At 44.9% G+C, this 25,291-nt stretch overlaps 1 protein-coding gene across 2 annotated transcripts; it reads left to right on the plus strand.

Moving 5' to 3' along the window:
• Positions 1 to 18,431: 18,431 nt before the first annotated feature.
• Positions 18,432 to 22,977, plus strand: LOC138657036 (uncharacterized). 2 transcript variants are annotated; one of them, XR_011316999.1, is made up of 5 exons: positions 18,432 to 19,633; positions 19,867 to 20,030; positions 20,575 to 20,944; positions 21,291 to 21,371; positions 21,696 to 22,977. XR_011316999.1 is itself a non-coding variant. In XM_069744512.1 (3 exons), exons 1-3 carry the CDS (start codon positions 19,622 to 19,624, stop codon positions 21,702 to 21,704), a joined length of 1,413 nt encoding a protein of 470 aa, XP_069600613.1. In that variant the 5' UTR covers positions 18,432 to 19,621; the 3' UTR covers positions 21,705 to 22,977. The 2 variants fall into 2 exon arrangements, 1 of the variants encoding a protein (XP_069600613.1); XM_069744512.1 differs by having other exon boundaries at positions 18,432 to 20,944.
• Positions 22,978 to 25,291: the final 2,314 nt, after the last annotated feature.

The raw sequence follows: 25,291 nt of genomic DNA on the forward strand, positions 1-25,291 counted from the left end.
CACCACGAAGATCTATCTTAGTGAACCAACTAGCCCCCTTAATCCGAGCAAACAAGTCAGATAACAATGGCAAGGGATACTGAAATTTAACAGTGATCTTATTAAGAAGGCGGTAATCAATACACGGTCTCAGCGAACCATCCTTCTTGGCTACAAAGAAGAACCCTGCTCCCAGTGGTGATGACGATGGGCGAATATGTCCCTTCTCCAGGGATTCCTTCACATAACTGCGCATAGCGGCGTGTTCGGGCACGGATAAATTAAATAATCGACCTTTAGGGAATTTACTACCAGGAATCAAATTGATAGCACAATCACAATCCCTATGCGGAGGTAGAGCATCGGACTTGGGCTCTTCAAATACATCCTGATAATCAGACAAGAACTCTGGGACCTCAGAAGGGGTGGATGACGAAATCGACAAAAATGGAACATCACCATGTACCCCCTGACAACCCCAGCTGGATACCGACATGGAATTCCAATCCAATACTGGATTATGGGTTTGTAGCCATGGCAACCCCAACACGACCACATCATGCAGATTATGCAACACCAGAAAGCGAATAACTTCCTGATGTGCAGGAGCCATGCACATGGTCAGCTGGGCCCAGTATTGAGGTTTATTCTTGGCCAAAGGTGTAGCATCAATTCCTCTCAATGGAATAGGACACCGCAAAGGCTCCAAGAAAAACCCACAACGTTTAGCATAATCCAAATCCATCAGATTCAGGGCAGCGCCCGAATCCACAAACGCCATGACAGAAAACGACGACAAAGAGCATATCAAGGTAATGGACAGAAGGAATTTGGACTGTACAGTACCAATGACGGCAGACCTAGCGGACCGCTTAGTGCGCTTAGGACAATCAGAAATAGCATGAGTGGAATCACCTCAGTAGAAACACAGACCATTCAGACGTCTGTATTCCTGCCGTTCAACTCTAGTCATAGTCCTATCGCACTGCATAGGCTCAGGTTTAACCTCAGGCAGTACCGCCAAATGGTGCACAGATTTACGCTCGCGCAAGCGTCGACCGATCTGAATGGCCAAAGACAAAGACTCATTCAAACCAGCAGGCATAGGAAATCCCACCATGACATCCTTAAGAGCCTCAGAGAGACCCTTTCTGAACAAAGCTGCCAGCGCAGATTCATTCCACTGAGTGAGTACTGACCATTTCCTAAATTTCTGACAATATACTTCTATATCATCCTGACCCTGGCACAAAGCCAGCAAATTTTTCTCAGCCTGATCCACTGAATTAGGCTCATCGTACAGCAATCCGAGCGCCAGGAAAAACGCATCGACACTACTCAATGCAGGGTCTCCTGGCGCAAGAGAAAATGCCCAGTCTTGAGGGTCGCCGCGCAAAAAAGAAATAATAATCAAAACCTGTTGAATAGGATTACCAGAAGAATGAGGTTTCAAGGCCAGAAATAGCTTACAATTATTTTTGAAACTTAGAAACTTAGTTCTATCTCCAAAAAACAAATCAGGAATAGGAATTCTTGGTTCTAACATAGATTTCTGATCAATAGTATCTTGAATTTTTTGTACATTTATAACGAGATTATCCATTGAAGAGCACAGACCCTGAATATCCATGTCCACACCTGTGTCCAGAATCACCCAAATGTCTAGGGGAAAAAAAAAAGTGAAAACAGAGCAGAAAAAAAAAAAAAAAATGATGTCAGAACTTTTTCTTTCCCTCTATTGAGAATCATTAGTTTGGCTCCTTGTACTGTTATGTTTGCTAATGACAGGTGTTATGAAGGCAATCCAGAAACACAGTGTGCTTAGCGATCAGAGCGCACACAGTGATCTGACAAATACCCAAAAATACAAGAACGAGCTCTGAGACGTGGAAACTCTGTAGACTGCACACCTGATCCTATCCTAAACACAACTAAAAGGACAGAGCGAGGATAGTAAAGCGAACTTTGCAGTCTACAAAAAACCCTAAAGCAAAACCACGCAAAGGGGGCAAAAAAAACCCACCGTGCCGAACTAACGGCACGGCGGTACACCCTTTGCGTCTCAGAGCTTCCAGCAAAACAAAAGACAAGCTGGACAGAAAAAAAGCAACAAAAAAGCAAAAAGCACTTAGCTATACAGAGCAGCAGGTCACAGGAACAATCAGGAGAAGCTCAGATCCAACACTGAAACATTGACAAGGAGCAAGGATAGCAGCATCAGGCGGAGTTAAGTAATGAAGCAGTTAACGAGCTCACCAGAACACCTGAGGGAGGAAGCTCAGAAGCTGCAGTACCACTTGTGACCACAGGAGTGAATTCAGCCACAGAATTCACAACAGGTGGCCTGCACTCAGTCCATGCAGCATTAAGACTGAGCTCCCAGGGAAAAACGAAAATACCTAATTTAAAGCAAACTACCGTAGAAAATAAGTGGCCATCCAGGGTCATAAACCCTTCTGGACTAAAGATGCCCCCTACAGGCCCCAAAGACACCAAAGGAGAAAAAGAATCCCCCAAGAAAGTTGCGGCCAACAGCAAGTTTCCTCAGCCTGAAGGAAAAGTACAGCATGGCCGGAGAGACCCACAGGACAAAGGAGAGGCTCTAACTTCTGTCAAGGGTCCTTTCCAAGACCCTTTTCCAGCGCTACCAACAACTAAGAGCTGCATGAAAAAAGGAGAAGAAGATAGGACATCAAAGCACCCACACTTACAGAGAGTGCTGCAACAGAGGGGAGAAGATATACTTAGATACCTATGCCCACCTCTGCAGACACCTGTGTGTGGTACTGTCAAATGAGCTGGGCTAGCTTACTTTAAAGTTGAAGGCACAGTTTGCTCCCTTGTACCAGCCACAGACAAGGCACAAAGACTTTCCAGCAAGCAGAGGAAGGGATGACATCAGGCAGCTCCTCATGGAGCATGAGTCAGCAAGTAGAGGACAGCAGCTATAAACAGTTTGGGCAGATTGTGTCTGATGACTCAGTATGTACACAATCCTCAAGCACAAGTGAGGACAGTAGCAGACATCACCTTACTGAAGCCTTTAAAGCATTTCGCAAATCAATTCAAATAAGCATTGAAAAACAATTTTATGCTATCCAAAACTCAATAATATAAAAATAATAATATAAAACTGGAACAAGCCATAGAATCAACTAATGAGGACCAGAAAGAACTGAGTGAGGAAATAAAAAATCTAAAAGCAAAGACGGCAGATCTGGAGGAACAAAACAAAAGAGATAAAACGAAAATGAGAGGTATACCAGAGAGTTTCACGCAATCCAAGATCCAACTTTTCATTCAGGAATTAATCAAGAAAACAATTCCAGACATTAAAGAAGTGGACACAAAGGTGTATAGAATTCATAGACTATAAAGACCCAAAAATATCTCCCCAGAGTTACCAAGGGACATAATAATGCATTTTCACTTTTTCACACAAAACATAAGATTACGAAATACATAAAGGAAAATGGCAACCTCCCAGTTCTTTTAGAAAAAATTAAAATGTTCTCAAACTTTTCAAAAGAAACACTGGCACCAAGAAGAGCATTTGGTGATGTCACGTTCTTCCTGAGCCAAAAAAGAGATCCTCTACAAGTGGGGCTTTCCAGAAGATGCAAAAGACACTAAAAAGAATTGGAAAGAACTAGGGTTGAGCGAAACGGGTCGTTCATTTTCAAAAGTCGCCGACTTTTGGCAAAGTCGGGTTTCATGAAACCCGATCCGACCCCTGTGCGGGGTCGGCCATGCGGTACGCGACTTTCGCGCCAAAGTCGCGTTTCAATGACGCGAAAAGCGCCATTTCTCAGCCAATGAAGGTAAACGCAGAGTGTGGGCAGCGTGATGACATAGGTCCTGGTCCCCACCATCTTAGAGAAGGGCATTGCAGTATTGGCTTGCTGTCTGCGGCGTCACAGGGGCTATAAAGGGGCGTTCCCGCCGACCGCCATGTTACTGCTGCTGATCTGAGCTTAGGGAGAGGTTGCTGCCGCTTCGTCAGAAGCAGGGATAGCGTTAGGCAGGGTCCATTAACCACCAAACCGCTTGTGCTGTAGCGATTTGCACTGTCCAACACCACCTTCGGTGTGCAGGGACAGTGGAAGCTACATTTTTTTTTTTCCTCAGCGCTGTAGCTCATTGGGCTGCCCTAGAAGGCTCCCTGATAGCTGCATTGCTGTGTGTACGCCGCTGTGCAAACCAACTGCTTTTTTCAAAGCACAAATCCTCTTGTTCCTTCCTTTCTGCACAGCTATCTTGTTTGTTTGTCCACACTTTTTAATTTGTGCATCAGTCCACTCCTTATTGCTGCCTGCCATACCTGGCTGAGATTACTGCAGGGAGATAGTAATTGAAGGACAGTTCCTTTTTTTTTTTTTTTTTGTGGGAGATTAAGATTGGCATTTCTGCTAGAGTGCCATCCCTGTCTGTGCCATCTCTCACTCAGTGGGCCATAGAAAGCCTATTTATTTTTTTGCTTGATTTGGGTTCTAAAATCTACCTGAAAAAATCACTACATCAATCAGTGGGAGATTAATATTGGCCTTTGGGCTTGTGTGCCAGTCCTAAGCGTGCCATCCCTCTCTCTCAGATAGTGGGCCATAGAAAGCCTATTTATTATTTTTTTTATTGGGTTTATAAATTTTCCCTGAAAAAAAAAAAAGTGGGAGATTAATATTGGCCTCTGGGCTTGTGTGCCAGTCCTGAGCGTGCCATCTCTCTCACAAATAGTGGGCCATAGAAAGCCTATTTATTTATTTTTTTTGGTTTTATAAATTCTCCCTGAAAAAAAAAGGGAGATTAATATTGGCCTTTGGGCTTGTGTGCCAGTCCTAAGCGTGCCATCTCTCTCTCTCAGATAGTGGGCCATAGAAAGCCTATTTATTATTTTTTTATTGGGTTTATAAATTTTCCCTGAAAAAAAAAAAAAAGTGGGAGATTAATATTGGCCTCTGGGCTTGTGTGCCAGTCCTGAGCGTGCCATCTCTCTCACAAATAGTGGGCCATAGAAAGCCTATTTATTTTTTTGGTTGATTTGGGTTCTAAATTCTACCTGAAAAAATCAATAAATCAATCAGTGGGAGATAAATATTGGCCTCTGGGCTTGTGTGCCACTCCTGACTCCTGTGTGCGTCATCTCTCACTCAGTGGGCCATAGAAAGCCTATTTTTTGTTTTATTTGTTTTCTAAATTCTCCCTGAAAAAATCATTTTATTTTATTTGGTTTCTAAATTCTTCCTGAAAAAATCATTTTTTTTTATTATTTTTTTTTTCTAAAGTCTCCCTGAAAAAAAAAAAAAAAAAAAAAAATCAGTGGGAGATTAATATTGCCCTTTCTGCTTGTGTGCCAGTCTTGACTCCTGGGTGTGCCATCTCTCTCTCTCTCTCCAATTGTGGGCCATAGAAAGCCTATTATTTTTTTAGCTTGATTTGGGTTCCAAAATCTACCTGAAAAAATCGCTAAATCAATCAGTGGGAGGTAAATATTGGCCTCTGGGCTTGTGTGCCACTCCTGACTCCTGTGTGCGTCATCTCTCACTCAGTGGGCCATAGAAAGCCTATTTTTTGTTTTATTTGTTTTCTAAATTCTCCCTGAAAAAATCATTTTATTTTATTTGGTTTCTAAATTCTTCCTGAAAAAATCATTTTTTTTTATTATTTTTTTTTTCTAAAGTCTCCCTGAAAAAAAAAAAAAAATCAAATCAGTGGGAGATTAATATTGCCCTTTCTGCTTGTGTGCCAGTCTTGACTCCTGGGTGTGCCATCTCTCTCTCTCTCCAATTGTGGGCCATAGAAAGCCTATTATATTTTTAGCTTGATTTGGGTTCCAAAATCTACCTGAAAAAATCACTACATCAATCAGTGGGAGATAAATATTGGCCTCTGGGCTTGTGTGCCACTCCTGACTCCTGTGTGCGTCATCTCTCACTCAGTGGGCCATAGAAAGCCTATTTTTTGTTTTATTTGTTTTCTAAATTCTCCCTGAAAAAATCATTTTATTTTATTTGGTTTCTAAATTCTTCCTGAAAAAATCATTTTTTTTTATTATTTTTTTTTCTAAAGTCTCCCTGAAAAAAAAAAAAATCAAATCAGTGGGAGATTAATATTGCCCTTTCTGCTTGTGTGCCAGTCTTGACTCCTGGGTGTGCCATCTCTCTCTCTCTCTCCAATTGTGGGCCATAGAAAGCCTATTATTTTTTTTGCTTGATTTGGGTTCCAAAATCTACCTGAAAAAATCACTACATCAATCATTGGGAGAAAAATATTGGCCTCTGGGCTTGTGTGCCACTCCTGACTCCTGTGTGTGGCATCTCTCACTCAGTGGGGCATAGAAAGCCTTTTTTTTTTTTTTATTTGGTTTCTAATATGTCATTGGAAAAATCATTTTATGTTATTTGGTTTCTAAATTCTTCCTGAAAAAATCATTTTATTTTATTTTGTTTCTAAAGTCTCCCTGAAAAAAATAAAAAAAAATAAAAAAAAACAGTGGGAGATTAATATTTACATTTGTGCTTCAGTGACAGTCATGCGTGTGTGGCATCTCTCTCATTTGGTGCCACCAAAAACAGAGTGTGTAACATTGTGCCTGATTTTCGTTGTGGTCTCACCCACCTGTAAAGGGGTAGCTAAATCATACTGAAGTTATAGCTCACCGTGTAAGTTGTGTGACAGCAACAAATACCGTTAGTTTGGTTACGTTTTTAAAACAATGAGGAAGTCTGGTGGAAGAGGTCGTGGCCGGGGGCGTTCATTGTCAGCTGGTAATGAGGGTAGTGGTAGTGGTGGAGCATCAGCTGGTCGTGGGAAAAAAAATATTGCACCTAAGTCTGGAGCTGTGGAGCCAGGTTCGTCGTCTGGCTACACAAGGCCTCGAACGCTCCCTTTTCTGGGAGTAGGAAAACCGCTTTTAAAGCCGGAGCAGCAAGAGCAAGTTTTGGCTTATCTTGCTGACTCAGCCTCTAGCTCTTTTGCCTCCTCTCGTGAAACTGGTAAATGTAAAAGCAGCGCGTCGTTAGTGGATGTTCACGGTCAGGGACAAGTCGCTTCCTTGTCCTGTTCAGCAAAAACAACAACAGAGAAGAATGCAGCAGGCGACACAACGGGTTACTCCATGGAGCTCTTTACACATACCGTCCCTGGCTTAGAAAGTGAAGCAGTTAACAGTCCATGCCCATTACAAGTTGAATCTGACATGGAGTGCACTGATGCACAGCCACAGCCAGACTACTATGCTGGTCCTTTGACTCAGACCACAACATTGCCCTCGCAGGGTAATGATCAAGAATCAGACCCTGATGAGACTATGTTGCCCCATCACGAACGCTATACCACCGACCGACACGGTGACACAGACGAAGTTGCACACGAGCTACAAGAAGAGGTAATAGATGACCCAGTTCTTGACCCCAATTGGCAGCCATTGGGGGAACAGGGTGCAGGCGGCAGCAGTTCTGAAGCGGAGGAGGAGGGGCCGCAGCAGGCATCAACATCGCAACAGGTTCCATCTGCCGGGCCCGTATCTTGCCCAAAACGCGTGGCAAAGCCAAAACCTGTTGGAGGACAGCGTGGCCATCCGGTTAAAGCTCAGTCTGCAATGCCTGAAAAGGTATCCGATGCTAGAAAGAGTGCAGTCTGGCATTTTTTTAAACAACATCCAATTGATCAGCGCAAAGTCATCTGTCAAAAATGTTCAACTACCTTAAGCAGAGGGCAGAATCTGAAAAGTCTCAATACAAGTTGCATGCATAGACATTTAACCACCATGCATTTGCAAGCTTGGACTAACTACCAAACGTCCCTTAAGGTTGTAGCACCCTCGGCCAATGAAGCTAGTCATCAACGCAACATCCCTTCCGGCAGTGTAGGGCCACCATTTTCCGCACCACCTGCAGTATCTGTGCAGGTTTCTTTGCCAGGCCAAAGCAGTCAGGGTCAGGTGTTGTGAATTCTGTGGCAGAGCTCCCTCCTGTGGTCACAAGTGATACTTCGGCTGATTCTCTCTGTGAGCTTCTGTTGGTGGACGGAAGTGGTACTGCGGCTTCTGAGTTTCCTCCCTCAGGTGATCTGGTGAGGTCGTTAGGTGCTTTTCTACTTAACTCCACCTAATGCTTTGATCCTGGCTTCCTGTCAATGTTCCAGTGTTGGACTTGCTTTTCCCTGGATCATTCCTGTGGCCTGCTGCTCTGCATAGCTAAGTTCTTCTTTGCTATTTGTTTGCTATTTTTTCTGTCCAGCTTGTCTAATTTGTTGCTGGAAGCTCTAGGACGCAAAGGGTGTACCTCCGTGCCGTTAGTTCGGTACGGAGGGTCTTTTTGCCCCCTTTGCGTGGTTTTCTTTAGGGTTTTGTGTAGACCGCAAAGTTACCTTTTCTATCCTCGATCTGTTAAGAAAGTCGGGCCTCACTTTGCTGAATCTATTTCATCTCTATGTTTGTCTTTTCATCTTAATTCACAGTCATTATATGTGGGGGCTGCCTTTTCCTTTGGGGTGTTTCTCTGAGGCAAGGTAGGCTATTTTTCTATCTTCAGGCTAGTTAGTTTCTCAGGCTGTGCCGAGTTGCATAGGCAGAGTTAGGCGCAATCCACGGCTGCCTCTAGTGTTGTTTGGAGAGGATTTGGGATTGCGGTCCGCAGAGTTTCCACGTCTCAGAGCTCGTTCTATGATTTTGGGTTATTGTCAGATCACTGTATGTGCTCTGACCGCTATGTCCATTGTAGTACTGAATTGCCTTTCATAACAGTACAGGAAGCTAAAAGTACTAATGATTCTCAATAGAGGGAAAAAAGAAGTTCTGAGACCATTTTTTTTTCTTTGCACCGTGTTTTGCCTTTTTTTTCCCCTAGACATTTGGGTGGTTCAGTACACAGGTGTAGCGATGGACATTAGAAGTCTGTCTTCATTTGTGGATCAGCTCTCGGCAAGAGTACAAAAGGTTCAAGACACTATTGATCAGAAAGCTATGTTGGAACCAAGAATTCCTATTCCTGATTTGTTTTTTGGAGATAGAACTAAGTTTCTGAGTTTCAAAAATAATTGTAAATTATTTCTGGCCTTGAAACCTCGCTCCTCTGGTGATCCAGTTCAACAGGTTTTGATTGTTATTTCTTTTTTGCGCGGCGACCCTCAGGACTGGGCATTTTCTCTTGCGCCAGGAGATCCTGCATTGAGTAATATCGATGCGTTTTTCCTGGTGCTCGGATTGCTGTACGATGAACCTAATTAAGTGGATCAGGCAGAAAAAAATTTGCTGGCTCTTTGTCAGGGTCAGGATGAGATAGAGGTATATTGTCAGAAATTTAGAAAGTGGTCCGTGCTCACTCAATGGAATGAATCTGCGCTGGCAACTATGTTCAGAAAGGGTCTCTCTGAAGCCCTTAAGGATGTCATGGTGGGATTTCCTATGCCTGCTGGTTTGAATGAGTCTATGTCTTTGGCTATTCAGATCGTTCGACGCTTGCGTGAGCGTAAATCTGTGCACCATTTGGCGGTATTACCTGAGCTTATACCTGAGCCTATGCAGTGCGATAGGACTTTGACCAGAGTTAAACGGCAAGAACACAGACGTCTGAATGGGCTGTGTTTCTACTGTGGTGATTCCACTCATGCTATCTCTGATTGTCCTAAGCGCACTAAGCGGTTCGCTAGGTCTGCCACCATTGGTACGGTACAGTCTAAATTTCTTCTGTCCGTTACCTTGATCTGCTCTTTGTCATCGTATTCTGTCATGGCATTTGTGGATTCAGGCGCTGCCCTGAATTTGATGTACTTGGAGTATGCTAAGCGTTGTGGGTTTCTCTTAGAGCCCTTACAGTGTCCTATTCCATTGAGAGGAATTGATGCCACGCCTTTGGCCAAGAATAAGCCTCAATACTGGACCCAGCTGACCATGTGCATGGCTCCTGCACATCAGGAGGTTATTCGCTTTCTGGTGTTGCATAATCTGCATGATGTGGTCGTGTTGGGGTTGCCATGGCTACAAGCCCATAATCCAGTATTAGATTGGAAATCCATGTCGGTGTCCAGCTGGGGTTGTCAGGGGGTACATGGTGATGTTCCATTTCTGTCAATTTCGTCATCCACCCCTTCTGAGGTTCCAGAGTTCTTGTCTGATTACCGGGATTTATTTGATGAGCCCAAGTCCGATGCCTTACCTCCGCACAGGGATTGTGATTGTGCTATCAATTTGATTCCTGGTAGTAAATTCCCAAAAGGTTGACTGTTTAATTTATCTGTGCCTGAGCACGCCGCTATGCGCAGTTATGTGATGGAATCCCTGGAGAAGGGGCATATTCGCCCGTCATCGTCAGCAGCTGCCAAGGTTAGACCGCACATGGAGTACTGTGTCCAGTTTTGGGCACCGGTGCTCAGGAAGGATATAATGGAACTAGAGAGAGTACAAAGGAGGGCAACAAAATTAATAAAGGGGATGGGAGAACTACAATACCCAGATAGATTAGCGAAATTAGGATTATTCAGTCTAGAAAAAAGACGACTGAGGGGCGATCTAATAACCATGTATAAGTATATAAGGGGACAATACAAATATCTCGCTGAGGATCTGTTTATACCAAGGAAGGTGACGGGCACAAGGGGGCATTCTTTGCGTCTGGAGGAGAGAAGGTTTTTCCACCAACATAGAAGAGGATTCTTTACTGTTAGGGCAGTGAGAATCTGGAATTGCTTGCCTGAGGAGGTGGTGATGGCGAACTCAGTCGAAGGGTTCAAGAGAGGCCTGGATGTCTTCCTGGAGCAGAACAATATTGTATCATACAATTGTTAGGTTCTGTAGAAGGACGTAGATCTGGGGATTTATTATGATGGAATATAGGCTGAACTGGATGGACAAATGTCTTTTTTCGGCCTTACTAACTATGTTACTATGTTACTATGTTACCATTAGGAGCAGGGTTCTTTTTTGTAGCCAAGAAGGATGGTTCGCTGAGACCTTGTATAGATTACCGCCATCTAAATAAGATCACGGTTAAATTTCAGTACCCCTTGCCATTGTTATCTGATTTGTTTGCTCGGATTAAGGGGGCTAGTTGGTTCACCAAGATACATCTTCGTGGTGCGTATAATCTGGTGCGAATCAGGCAAGGAGATGAATGGAAAACTGCATTTAATACGCCCGAGGGTCATTTTGAGTATCTAGTGATGCCATTCGGACTTGCCAATGCTCCATCAGTGTTTCAGTCCTTTATGCATGACATCTTCCGAGAGTACCTGGATAAATTCCTGATTGTGTACTTGGATGACATTTTGATCTTCTCGGATGATTGGGAGTCTCATGTGAAGCAGGTCAGAACAGTTTTTCAGGTCCTGCGTGCTAATTCTTTGTTTGTGAAGGGATCAAAGTGTCTCTTTGGTGTGCAGAAGGTTTCATTTTTGGGGTTCATCTTTTCCCCTTCTACTATCGAGATGGATCCTGTTAAGGTCCAAGCCATCCATGATTGGACTCAGCCGACATCTCTGAAAAGTCTGCAAAAGTTCCTGGGCTTTGCTAATTTTTATCGTCGCTTCATCTGCAATTTTTCTAGTATTGCCAAACCATTGATAGATTTGACCAAGAAGGGTGCTGATTTGGTTAATTGGTCTTCTGCTGCTGTGGAAGCTTTTCAAGACTTGAAGCGTCGTTTTTCTTCTGCCTCTGTGTTGTGTCAACCAGATGTTTCTCTTCCGTTCCAGGTCGAGGTTGATGCTTCTGAGATTGGAGCAGGGGCTGTTTTGTCGCAGAGAGGTTCTGATTGCTCAGTGATGAAACCATGCGCTTTTTTTTCCAGGAAGTTTTCGCCTGCTGAGCGAAATTATGATGTGGGCAACTGAGAGTTGCTGGCCATGAAGTGGGCATTCGAGGAGTGGCGTCATTGGCTTGAAGGAGCTAAGCATCGCGTGGTGGTATTGACTGATCATAAGAACTTGACTTATCTTGAGTCTGCTAAGCGGTTGAATCCTAGACAGGCTCGTTGGTCGCTGTTTTTTGCCCGTTTTGACTTTGTGATTTCGTACCTTCCGGGCTCTAAAAATGTGAAGGTGGATGCTCTGTCTAGGAGTTTTGTGCCCGACTCTCCGGGTTTGTCTGAGCCAGCGGGTATCCTCAAGGAAGGAGTAATTGTGTCTGCCATCTCCCCTGATTTGCGGCGGGTGCTGCAAAAATTTCAGGCTAATAAACCTGATCGTTGTCCAGCAAAGAGACTGTTTGTCCCTGATAGGTGGACCAATAAAGTTATCTCTGAGGTTCATTGTTCGGTGTTGGCTGGTCATCCTGGAATCTTTGGTACCAGAGAGTTGGTGGCTAGATCCTTTTGGTGGCCGTCTCTGTCGCGGGATGTGCGTGTTTTTGTGCAGTCCTGTGGGATTTGTGCTCGGGCTAAGCCCTGCTGTTCTCGTGCCAGTGGGTTGCTTTTGCCCTTGCCGGTCCCGAAGAGGCCTTGGACACATATCTCTATGGATTTTATTTCTGATCTTCCCGTTTCTCAAAAGATGTCAGTCATTTGGGTGGTCTGTGATCGCTTTTCTAAGATGGTCCATCTGGTACCCTTGTCTAAATTGCCTTCCTCCTCTGATTTGGTGCCATTGTTCTTCCAGCATGTGGTTCGTTTGCATGGCATTCCAGAGAATATCATTTCTGACAGAGGTTCCCAGTTTGTTTCAAGGTTTTGGCGAGCCTTTTGTGGTAGGATGGGCATTGACTTGTCTTTTTCCTCAGCTTTCCATCCTCAGACTAATGGCCAGACCGAACGAACCAATCAGACCTTGGAAACATATCTGAGATGCTTTGTTTCTGCCGATCAGGATGACTGGGTGTCCTTTTTGCCATTGGCTGAGTTCGCCCTTAATAATCGGGCCAGCTCGGCTACCTTGGTTTCGCCATTTTTCTGCAATTCTGGGTTCAATCCTCGTTTCTCTTCAGGACAGGTTGAGTCTTCGGACTGTCCTGGTGTGGATACTGTGGTGGACAGGTTGCAGCAGATTTGGACTCATGTAGTGGACAATTTGACCTTGTCCCAGGAGAAGGCTCAACGTTTCGCTAATCGCAGACGCCGTGTGGGTCCCCGACTTCGTGTTGGTGATCTGGTTTGGTTATCTTCTCGTCATATTCCTATGAAGGTTTCCTCTCCTAAGTTTAAGCCTCGTTTCATTGGTCCGTATAGGATTTCTGAGGTTCTTAATCCTGTGTCTTTTCGTCTGACCCTTCCAGATTCTTTTTCCATACATAACGTATTCCATAGGTCATTGTTGCGGAGATACGTGGCACCTATGGTTCCATCTGTTGATCCTCCTGCCCCGGTTTTGGTGGAGGGGGAATTGGAGTATATTGTGGAGAAGATTTTGGATTCTCGTGTTTCTAGACGGAAACTCCAGTATCTGGTTAAATGGAAGGGTTATGCTCAGGAAGATAATTCCTGGGTTTTTGCCTCTGATGTCCATGCTCCCGATCTTGTTCGGCCTTTCATGTGGCTCATCCTGGTCGGCCTGGGGGCTCTGGTGAGGGTTCGGTGACCCCTCCTCAAGGGGGGGTACTGTTGTGAATTCTGTGGCAGAGCTCCCTCCTGTGGTCACAAGTGATACTTCGGCTGATTCTCTCTGTGAGCTTCTGTTGGTGGAGGGAAGTGGTACTGCAGCTTCTGAGTTTCCTCCCTCAGGTGATCTGGTGAGGTCGTTAGGTGCTTTTCTACTTAACTCCACCTAATGCTTTGATCCTGGCTTCCTGTCAATGTTCCAGTGTTGGACTTGCTTTTCCCTGGATCATTCCTGTGGCCTGCTGCTCTGCATAGCTAAGTTCTTCTTTGCTATTTGTTTGCTATTTTTTCTGTCCAGCTTGTCTAATTTGTTGCTGGAAGCTCTGGGACGCAAAGGGTGTACCTCCGTGCCGTTAGTTCGGTACGGAGGGTCTTTTTGCCCCCTTTGCGTGGTTTTCTTTTGGGTTTTGTGTAGACCGCAAAGTTACCTTTTCTATCATCGATCTGTTAAGAAAGTCGGGCCTCACTTTGCTGAATCTATTTCATCTCTACGTTTGTCTTTTCATCTTAACTCAGTCATTATATGTGGGGGGCTGCCTTTTCCTTTGGGGTGTTTCTCTGAGGCAAGGTAGGCTTATTTTCTATCTTCAGGCTAGTTAGTTTCTCAGGCTGTGCCGAGTTGCATAGGCAGAGTTAGGCGCAATCCACGGCTGCCTCTAGTGTTGTTTGGAGAGGATTAGGGATTGCGGTCTGCAGAGTTTCCACGTCTCAGAGCTCGTTCTATGATTTTGGGTTATTGTCAGATCACTGTATGTGCTCTGACTGCTATGTCCATTGTAGTACTGAATTGCCTTTCATAACAGTCAGGGAATCACCAGTTTCGTAGTAGGAAACACTGCATCTAGGGCACCGGCGGCAACAATACCATCTCCCACCGTCTCTCAGTCTGCCATGTCCACCGGCACCCCTCGCTAGTTCCACGATCTCCAGCTCTCCAGTCCAGCTCACCCTACATGAGACAATGGTTAGAAAAAGGAAGTACTTAGCCTCGCATCCGCGTACACAGGGTTTGAACGCCCACATAGCTAGACTAATCTCGTTAGAGATGATGCCCAACCAGTTAGTTGAAAGCGAAGCTTTCAAAGCCCTGATGGACTACGCTGTACCATGCTACGAGCTACCCAGTTGACACTTTTTTTCCAGAAAAGCCATCCCAGCCCTCCACCAGCATGTTAAAGAGCGCATCGTCCATGCACTCAGGCAATCTGTGAGCACAAAGGTGCACCTGACAACAGATGCATGGACCAGTAGGCATGGCCAGGGACGTTACGTGTTGTGAATTCTGTGGCTGAATTCACTCCTGTGGTCACAAGTGGTACTGCAGCTTCTGAGCTTCCTCCCTCAGGTGTTCTGGTGAGCTCGTTAACTGCTTCATTACTTAACTCCGCCTGATGCTGCTATCCTTGCTCCTTGTCAGTGTTTCAGTGTTGGATCTGAGCTTCTCCTGATTGTTCCTGTGACCTGCTGCTCTGTATAGCTAAGTCCTTTTTGCTTTTTTGTTGCTTTTTTTCTGTCCAGCTTGTCTTTTGTTTTGCTGGAAGCTCTGAGACGCAAAGGGTGTACCGCCGTGCCGTTAGTTCGGCACGGTGGGTTTTTTTTGCCCCCTTTGCGTGGTTTTGCTTTAGGGTTTTTTGTAGACTGCAAAGTTCGCTTTACTGTCCTCGCTCTGTCCTAGAATATCGGGCCCCACTTTGCTGAATCTATTTCATCCCTACGTTTTGTCTTTTCATCTTACTCACAGTCATTATATGTGGGGGGCTGCCTTTTCCTTTGGGGAATTTCTCTGGGGCAAGTCAGGCCTATTTTTCTATCTTCAGGCTAGCTAGTTTCTTAGGCTGTGCCGAGTTGCCTAGGTAGTTGTTAGGCGCAATCCACAGCCGCTTTTAGTTGTGTTTAGGATAGGATCAGGTGTGCAGTCTACAGAGTTTCCACGTCTCAGAGCTCGTTCTTGTATTTTTGGGTATTTGTCAGATCACTGTGTGCGCTCTGATCGCTAAGCACACTGTGTTTCTGGATTGCCTTCATAACACCTGTCATTAGCAAACATAACAGTACAAGGAGCCTGACTAATGATTCTCAATAGAGGGAAAGAAAAAGTTCTGACATCATTTTTTTTTTTTTTTCTGCTCTGTGTTCACTTTTTTTTTTTGCAAAAAAAACGACTGTGGGTCGTTCCCGAGAATCGCAGACAAGGTTCATCACGGACTATAATGACAGCTGGGGGCAGGTAAGACACATCCTCACTAGACATTGGCCGATCTTGCAAACAGATATGCAAACCACACAAGTCATCAGCAATAGGCCGTTATTGACATCTAGAAGAGCCCCGAATCTGAGGCAGTTGTTGACCAGGAGCCATTTTTCTAGGCCCACGGTCAAACTTAATAGGGGTATTGTCCTCAAGGGATCATTCCCCTGTGGGGAATGTAATGTCTGCCCCTTTATGACGCCCACCCGGGACATATTTACACACCCCACGAACTCCAGCAGACATGCGTTAAAGGCTTACATCAACTGCAGGAGCAGAAATGTTATTTATGTGCTAATTTGCCCTTGTAATATGATCTATGTAGGGCAAACATCCCAGGAACTACGTAAGAGGTTTCAAAAACACGTATCAACCATACGCCTGGCGGCTACGGACCAAGGCAAAGGTAAAATCTTGACTCCTGTGGCGGCGCATTTCTTGCTGAAACATAGGGGTTCACCCATTGATTTGCAAGTTGTGGGGTTACAGAGGGTTTCCTGTGGCGAAAGGGGTGGCAATATATCTAACTATCTCTTGTGTGCTGAGTCCAGGTGGATTTTCGATCTTCAGGCGGTCGCACCCATGGGCCTAAATGAGGAATTGCTCTTCACGGGGTTCCTAGGATAGTTGGCGCGTAGATTCATTGGGGTATTTTTAGTTTCTGGGACGTCTGATTTGGTTCCCTTCAGATTTGGTGCCCATATCTAATTTTGCATTTGTCTCCATTCAGGAAGGCTGAGGACGCACCCAAAAGGGTGATGATCATCCCTGGAAATTGGGATATGGATATTACAAGCTTACTGTGGGGACCAACATGGATGCAGAGGTCTTTGACACATTAGATAATGAAGTGGACCCTGGAGGGTGGATGTGCGGCATGCCATTATGGCAAATGGAAGGACATCTTATGCAGAAGAGATTTTGCTCTCACAGCTACAATGCGGATTTTATGGCAAACTCCTATTATGGACCATGGGCTCGGATGCGCATTTGAGATTGGCAAGTCGGAAGGGGCTTGTGATGAAGAGTGCTTTCTCTCGTATAGATCTGGATGGTGTCGGCCTCATCGACTATGGGACTATAAGCTGGGGACCGGAAACGTCTACATAGCGGCATTGAGAGAATACTCGTACATATACTTACGGACTCAAGGGACATCAGTCTGTTTATATTTATATATGTGTGTGTTTTTTGCCTGATATTGTTATATACTGTATATGGTTGCTGTATAGGTGTTTACGTGCACTTATACCTGTGCACTTGCCAACAATAATAATATTCCTTTCTCCCTTTCAGGTTTTCTGGGTGGCTTTATATGCCCTGTCTTTTTGTGTCCTTTGGCGGTTTTGCCTTTAATCACTAGTATATGTCTATGATTGTGATATCTCCCGGCATTCTGCGGGTGGATATCTTGTGCCTCTGTGTCTTGCTGCAACATGCACACTCTGCCCTCTTTTTACCTGTTGTGTTTTTTTTTTTTTTTCCCCTCCCTTCCCCCCTCTCTGGCTTTTTGGTCCTTATCCCACCCCCTCTGCTCTGTGTCCCATGATGTGTCCATCTAGCCGGCCTCGCTAGCTTAGTCCGGTCCTCGGGCTTTATTCCATTTCTCTTTGCCCTGTGTCCTATGACGTGTCCATCTAGCCGGCTGGCACGGCGCGTGCGCAACGTGGTCCTATGGAATACCGCGGTTTGCGCGTGCGCATGTGACCCTTTGGACGCTCTAGGATTGCCGTTCATTATGATTGTGTTCCTGTCGTCATGGCGTCGCCGGCGTCTTCCGGCTTTTACCTCTCTCTCTCTCTCCCACACCGGTATGCAATTTACCTTATTGGATTTATTATTTAAGCACACACTGTTGCACCTTTAGTTTCACTTCCCCTGACGAAGCTGCGGAGGCAGCGATACGCGTGGGGTGCGCTCCCACCTTATCCTTCTCCTACCTCAGGGCCATTTTGGGGCTGTTATGTTCCCTGGCTCTATGTGGATTTAACCCTTGTGGTGCTCTGTGCCCTTTGACATTGCGGCATCTCCATATACCAGAATTGACGCAGGACAGGTTGTATCCACAGCTGTTATATAGCATGCTATCACATTCCAATCTCAGGACCATGTATTGCATGGATGTTTCATTTTTTGGTTATTAGCAGTGGATACTGACATATTGTGGTCGAGTCCTTTGCGGCCTGTATAGGCACATTTTTGCAGGATAGCATATGTGACTAGGTGCATCTAGGGTAGGATATTACTGTTTTCCTATTGTATTATGGGATTGTCATTTATTATGGGATATGATGGGTATAGGGATTTGTACATTTGTTTTTAAATGTTTTTAACATGTTTTTTGAGGTGTTTAATAAAGGTGTTTTGCTTTATAGTACTACCGATTGTCTCTATATTTTGGGTTGTGCATACTATTTTTAGTCTACCCTTTCTCTTTTCGTTTGTCCTGTTCTATTTATAGACTAAGTATTGCACCCCTTGATGGTGACTGTGACATTATATATTGGTGCGCCCCTTTCTATCTTTACTCTTGTGCTAGTTGTTGCCCCGTGTCCCGGGGTGTTCTTTGGGAGCAGCACACGCATATTTTTGCGTAATTTTGTATATTATTATTATTATTATATATATAATTATTTTTTTTTTTTTTTTTTTTTTTTTTTCAAATTGGTTTTTGCATACTCGGGTTTAGGGTGATGGACTGGGAGGCTAGGGAGGCGGCCTGGCTAGCCAAACCATCCAATGTGTTTGATCTTTCTGGATCGGTTGCTGTTGAGTCAGAATCAGGTTTTTCCAATGTGTGCTCAGAATTGATGAGGGCACATAAGACAGGGATTAGACTCTGGTGGAACATGAGGAGTCTAGAAGAGTATTTGAAATTAGGTTTGATACCTCGTGGTTTGAGGGTCTCCATATTTCCAGCTTGGGAACCCTCAGGATCATTTAAACAGATTTGGGAACAGGGTCTTACACGCTGTTCAAATATACTTATCAACCTATTATTGGAGCATGACAGAGACCTGTTTACGGCGACCAAGACCTCCATTAAAGAATTGGAAACCAAATTGAACACATTTGAAGGGACACAGGTGCATACCTTCAAGACCACACTTAAAGAGACCTTGGACAAATATGAGGTAGAGGTGACGAGCAGGAAGCGTAAAAAACTTCTTAGGGACAGGACTGATTTTGAGCAAAATGCAGTGTATAGATGGACGCACAGGGGTAACCCACGCCGTACTAGAACCTATGGCCATGGTTCCGTGACAGCAACTACAATATCCACCTCTCTACCTCGTGGTGAAGAAAGCTCTAGTGATGATTTTTTATCTTCCACCGGAAGCGAGGTAGACCACGGACCAGGCGTGGGAGGAGACGGAGGGGGAACAAGAAAACGCATAACGCGCCACAGGGACCACAATCCGACTTACCCCCACAAATACTCAACCAGACGGAAATAAATCAAGCCTCCTCCCCCCCTGATACGGAACAGACCTCTGGAGCCTCTACATCCACCCTCCAGGTAATAAATCTTTCTAAATATGAACTTACTGCGGTGGAACTTGCCGTCCTGAAGAGGGGTTTAACTTTTGCTCCCACACATACGGCCGACAAATTTACTTTAGTTAAGGACCTCTATTTGTTTTGTAGGAACCTCACATTTCAGGTTATCTACAAAAAACCGGATATTCTACAATCAATACCTGAGGATGAGCGCCAAGCCTTTCAAGATCTACTAGCCCTACTGGAGGAGAACGAATCAGGGTGTACCAGAAGAAAGTTCCCTGGCAGAAATAGATCCCTTAAAACGCCTTCCTTTTCCTTGGTACCCGCAATCAAGATATTCTTTGAGCTGGTGAAACGAGACATTCTGGCAATGCCAACACAGGTGGGTAGATCCTCTAACCTTAATCTTGCCGAAAAACGGGCCTTGCGGGACTTACAAAGCAACAAGGAATTTGTGATTAAAGAGGCGGATAAGGGGGGCAATGTGGTGCTGTGGTCAATTGAAGCATATTTAGAGGAGGCCAATAGACAGCTCACTAACCCCAGATGCTATCAAAAATTACCTTCAGATCCCACGGCAGTGTTTGCGTCTAAATTTGACTCTTTACTCTGCAGGACGCTAAGTTTCGGCATTATCTCGCCCCAAGAGAAAAAATATTTATGGGTGGAACATCCGGTCACGGCAACATTTTATATGTTGCCGAAGATACATAAAGACGAGAAGAAACCACCAGGAAGGCCGATTGTTTCTAGCATTGGGAGTATCTGCGAGCGGGCAAGTGAGTATTTGGACTTCTTCTTCCAGCCAATAGTCACGGCCTTGCCCTCCTTTATAAGGGATTCTGCCCATTTTATTGAGGTCTGTGGACGGATAGAACTGCCGGGAGAATTCTACCTGGTAACTTGTGATGTGGAGTCTTTGTACTCCAACATCAAGCATAGTGATGGCCTGCATGCGGTTACTTTTTGCCTAGACAAACTGTCACACTCAGATCGGGGGCATGATTCTTTTCTGTTGGATCTGCTGAAATTTGTTCTTCATCACAACTATTTTTTGTTTGACAGAACATTTTATTTACAGACAGCTGGAGTGGCAATGGGGGCGAAATGTGCACCAACCTACGCAAACATCTTCTTAGGTTGGTGGGAGGAGGTGTTTGTGTACCCATCCCTGGCATATCAACATCATGTCCGGAATTGGCATCGCTATATCGATGACTTATTCTTTATTTGGTCGGGCAGCAGGGAGGGTTGTACTGATTTCATCCACAGCCTCAATTCCAACCCCCATAATATCTTTTTAACCCACTCTATTTCCAACAGTTCGACTAGCTTTCTGGATCTGAGAATTTTCGTACAAGGGAACAAGCTGGTCACGGACCTTTTCCGGAAGCCCACTGCTACTAACGCTCTTTTGGAGTTCAACAGTTTTCACCCTTGGCACACGAAGGTGGGCGTCCCGACGGGACAATTTTTACGCATTAGACGTAATTGCACTCGGGATCAAGACTTTCTGATGCAAGCTCGGGATCTGACGGACCGCTTCAGACAGAGGAGTTATCCCAAACGAGTGGTTGCCACGGCTTTCCAGCGAGCAAGACAACATGATCAGGCCTCACTTTTGATTCCTGTGGGTCGTTCCCGAGAATCGCAGACGAGGTTCATCACGGACTATAATGACAGCTGGGGGCAGGTAAGACACATCCTCACTAGACATTGGCCGATCTTGCAAACAGATATGCAAACCACACAAGTCATCAGCAATAGGCCGTTATTGACATCTAGAAGAGCCCCGAATCTGAGGCAGTTGTTGACCAGGAGCCATTTTTCTAGGCCCACGGTCAAACTTAATAGGGGTATTGTCCTCAAGGGATCATTCCCCTGTGGGGAATGTAATGTCTGCCCCTTTATGACGCCCACCCGGGACATATTTACACACCCCACGAACTCCAGCAGACATGCGTTAAAGGCTTACATCAACTGCAGGAGCAGAAATGTTATTTATGTGCTAATTTGCCCTTGTAATATGATCTATGTAGGGCAAACATCCCAGGAACTACGTAAGAGGTTTCAAAAACACGTATCAACCATACGCCTGGCGGCTACGGACCAAGGCAAAGGTAAAATCTTGACTCCTGTGGCGGCGCATTTCTTGCTGAAACATAGGGGTTCACCCATTGATTTGCAAGTTGTGGGGTTACAGAGGGTTTCCTGTGGCGAAAGGGGTGGCAATATATCTAACTATCTCTTGCGTGCTGAGTCCAGGTGGATTTTCGATCTTCAGGCGGTCGCACCCATGGGCCTAAATGAGGAATTGCTCTTCACGGGGTTCCTAGGATAGTTGGCGCGTAGATTCATTGGGGTATTTTTAGTTTCTGGGACGTCTGATTTGGTTCCCTTCAGATTTGGTGCCCATATCTAATTTTGCATTTGTCTCCATTCAGGAAGGCTGAGGACGCACCCAAAAGGGTGATGATCATCCCTGGAAATTGGGATATGGATATTACAAGCTTACTGTGGGGACCAACATGGATGCAGAGGTCTTTGACACATTAGATAATGAAGTGGACCCTGGAGGGTGGATGTGCGGCATGCCATTATGGCAAATGGAAGGACATCTTATGCAGAAGAGATTTTGCTCTCACAGCTACAATGCGGATTTTATGGCAAACTCCTATTATGGACCATGGGCTCGGATGCGCATTTGAGATTGGCAAGTCGGAAGGGGCTTGTGATGAAGAGTGCTTTCTCTCGTATAGATCTGGATGGTGTCGGCCTCATCGACTATGGGACTATAAGCTGGGGACCGGAAACGTCTACATAGCGGCATTGAGAGAATACTCGTACATATACTTACGGACTCAAGGGACATCAGTCTGTTTATATTTATATATGTGTGTGTTTTTTGCCTGATATTGTTATATACTGTATATGGTTGCTGTATAGGTGTTTACGTGCACTTATACCTGTGCACTTGCCAACAATAATAATATTCCTTTCTCCCTTTCAGGTTTTCTGGGTGGCTTTATATGCCCTGTCTTTTTGTGTCCTTTGGCGGTTTTGCCTTTAATCACTAGTATATGTCTATGATTGTGATATCTCCCGGCATTCTGCGGGTGGATATCTTGTGCCTCTGTGTCTTGCTGCAACATGCACACTCTGCCCTCTTTTTACCTGTTGTGTTTTTTTTTTTTTTTTCCCCTCCCTTCCCCCCTCTCTGGCTTTTTGGTCCTTATCCCACCCCCTCTGCTCTGTGTCCCATGATGTGTCCATCTAGCCGGCCTCGCTAGCTTAGTCCGGTCCTCGGGCTTTATTCCATTTCTCTTTGCCCTGTGTCCTATGACGTGTCCATCTAGCCGGCTGGCACGGCGCGTGCGCAACGTGGTCCTATGGAATACCGCGGTTTGCGCGTGCGCATGTGACCCTTTGGACGCTCTAGGATTGCCGTTCATTATGATTGTGTTCCTGTCGTCATGGCGTCGCCGGCGTCTTCCGGCTTTTACCTCTCTCTCTCTCTCCCACACCGGTATGCAATTTACCTTATTGGATTTATTATTTAAGCACACACTGTTGCACCTTTAGTTTCACTTCCCCTGACGAAGCTGCGGAGGCAGCGATACGCGTGGGGTGCGCTCCCACCTTATCCTTCTCCTACCTCAGGGCCATTTTGGGGCTGTTATGTTCCCTGGCTCTATGTGGATTTAACCCTTGTGGTGCTCTGTGCCCTTTGACATTGCGGCATCTCCATATACCAGAATTGACGCAGGACAGGTTGTATCCACAGCTGTTATATAGCATGCTATCACATTCCAATCTCAGGACCATGTATTGCATGGATGTTTCATTTTTTGGTTATTAGCAGTGGATACTGACATATTGTGGTCGAGTCCTTTGCGGCCTGTATAGGCACATTTTTGCAGGATAGCATATGTGACTAGGTGCATCTAGGGTAGGATATTACTGTTTTCCTATTGTATTATGGGATTGTCATTTATTATGGGATATGATGGGTATAGGGATTTGTACATTTGTTTTTAAATGTTTTTAACATGTTTTTTGAGGTGTTTAATAAAGGTGTTTTGCTTTATAGTACTACCGATTGTCTCTATATTTTGGGTTGTGCATACTATTTTTAGTCTACCCTTTCTCTTTTCGTTTGTCCTGTTCTATTTATAGACTAAGTATTGCACCCCTTGATGGTGACTGTGACATTATATATTGGTGCGCCCCTTTCTATCTTTACTCTTGCACTTTTTTTTTTCCCCTAGACATTTGGGTGATTCTGGACACAGGTGTGGACATGGATATTCAGGGTCTGTGCTCTTCAATGGATAATCTCGTTATAAATGTACAAAAAATTCAAGATACTATTGATCAGAAATCTATGTTAGAACCAAGAATTCCTATTCCTGATTTGTTTTTTGGAGATAGAACTAAGTTTCTAAGTTTCAAAAATAATTGTAAGCTATTTCTGGCCTTGAAACCTCATTCTTCTGGTAATCCTATTCAACAGGTTTTGATTATTATTTCTTTTTTGCGCGGCGACCCTCAAGACTGGGCATTTTCTCTTGCGCCAGGAGACCCTGCATTGAGTAGTGTCGATGCGTTTTTCCTGGCGCTCGGATTGCTGTACGATGAGCCTAATTCAGTGGATCAAGCTGAGAAAAATTTGCTGGCTTTGTGCCAGGGTCAGGATGATATAGAAGTATATTGTCAGAAATTTAGGAAATGGTCAGTACTCACTCAGTGGAATGAATCTGCGCTGGCAGCTTTGTTCAGAAAGGGTCTCTCTGAGGCTCTTAAAGATGTCATGGTGGGATTTCCTATGCCTGCTGGTTTGAATGAGTCTTTGTCTTTGGCCATTCAGATCGGTCGACGCTTGCGCGAGCGTAAATCTGTGCACCATTTGGCGGTACTGCCTGAGGTTAAACCTGAGCCTATGCAGTGCGATAGGACTATGACTAGAGTTGAACGGCAGGAATACAGACGTCTGAATGGTCTGTGTTTCTACTGTGGTGATTCCACTCATGCTATTTCTGATTGTCCTAAACGCACTAAGCGGTCCGCTAGGTCTGCCGTCATTGGTACTGTACAGTCCAAATTCCTTCTGTCCATTACCTTGATATGCTCTTTGTCGTCGTTTTCTGTCATGGCGTTTGTGGATTCGGGCGCTGCCCTGAATCTGATGGATTTGGATTATGCTAAACGTTGTGGGTTTTTCTTGGAGCCTTTGCGGTGTCCTATTCCATTGAGAGGAATTGATGCTACACCTTTGGCCAAGAATAAACCTCAATACTGGGCCCAGCTGACCATGTGCATGGCTCCTGCACATCAGGAAGTTATTCGCTTTCTGGTGTTGCATAATCTGCATGATGTGGTCGTGTTGGGGTTGCCATGGCTACAAACCCATAATCCAGTATTGGATTGGAATTCCATGTCGGTATCCAGCTGGGGTTGTCAGGGGGTACATGGTGATGTTCCATTTTTGTCGATTTCGTCATCCACCCCTTCTGAGGTCCCAGAGTTCTTGTCTGATTATCAGGATGTATTTGAAGAGCCCAAGTCCGATGCTCTACCTCCGCATAGGGATTGTGATTGTGCTATCAATTTGATTCCTGGTAGTAAATTCCCTAAAGGTCGATTATTTAATTTATCCGTGCCCGAACACGCCGCTATGCATAGTTATGTGAAAGAATCCCTGGAGAAGGGACATATTCGCCCATCGTCATCACCACTGGGAGCAGGGTTCTTCTTTGTAGCCAAGAAGGATGGTTCGCTGAGACCGTGTATTGATTACCGCCTTCTTAATAAGATCACTGTTAAATTTCAGTATCCCTTGCCATTGTTATCTGACTTGTTTGCTCGGATTAAGGGGGCTAGTTGGTTCACTAAGATAGATCTTCGTGGTGCGTATAATCTGGTGAGAATCAGGCAAGGAGATGAATGGAAAACTGCATTCAATACGCCCGAGGGTCATTTTGAGTATCTAGTGATGCCGTTCGGACTTGCCAATGCTCCATCTGTGTTTCAGTCTTTTATG

The sequence above is a fragment of the Ranitomeya imitator genome, chromosome 1, assembly GCF_032444005.1.
Source record: "Ranitomeya imitator isolate aRanImi1 chromosome 1, aRanImi1.pri, whole genome shotgun sequence".
In the NCBI taxonomy this organism is placed as follows: Eukaryota; Metazoa; Chordata; class Amphibia; order Anura; family Dendrobatidae; genus Ranitomeya; species Ranitomeya imitator.

Excerpts from the sequence above, each read along its gene's own strand:
- LOC138657036 (XM_069744512.1), top strand. The coding sequence starts at position 19,622 with ATGCCAACACAGGTGGGTAGATCCTCTAACCTTAATCTTGCCGAAAAA. Across the intron at positions 20,945-21,290 it reads ATAATGACAGCTGGGGGCAG|GGCAAACATCCCAGGAACTA; the intron begins GTAAGACACATC and ends TGATCTATGTAG.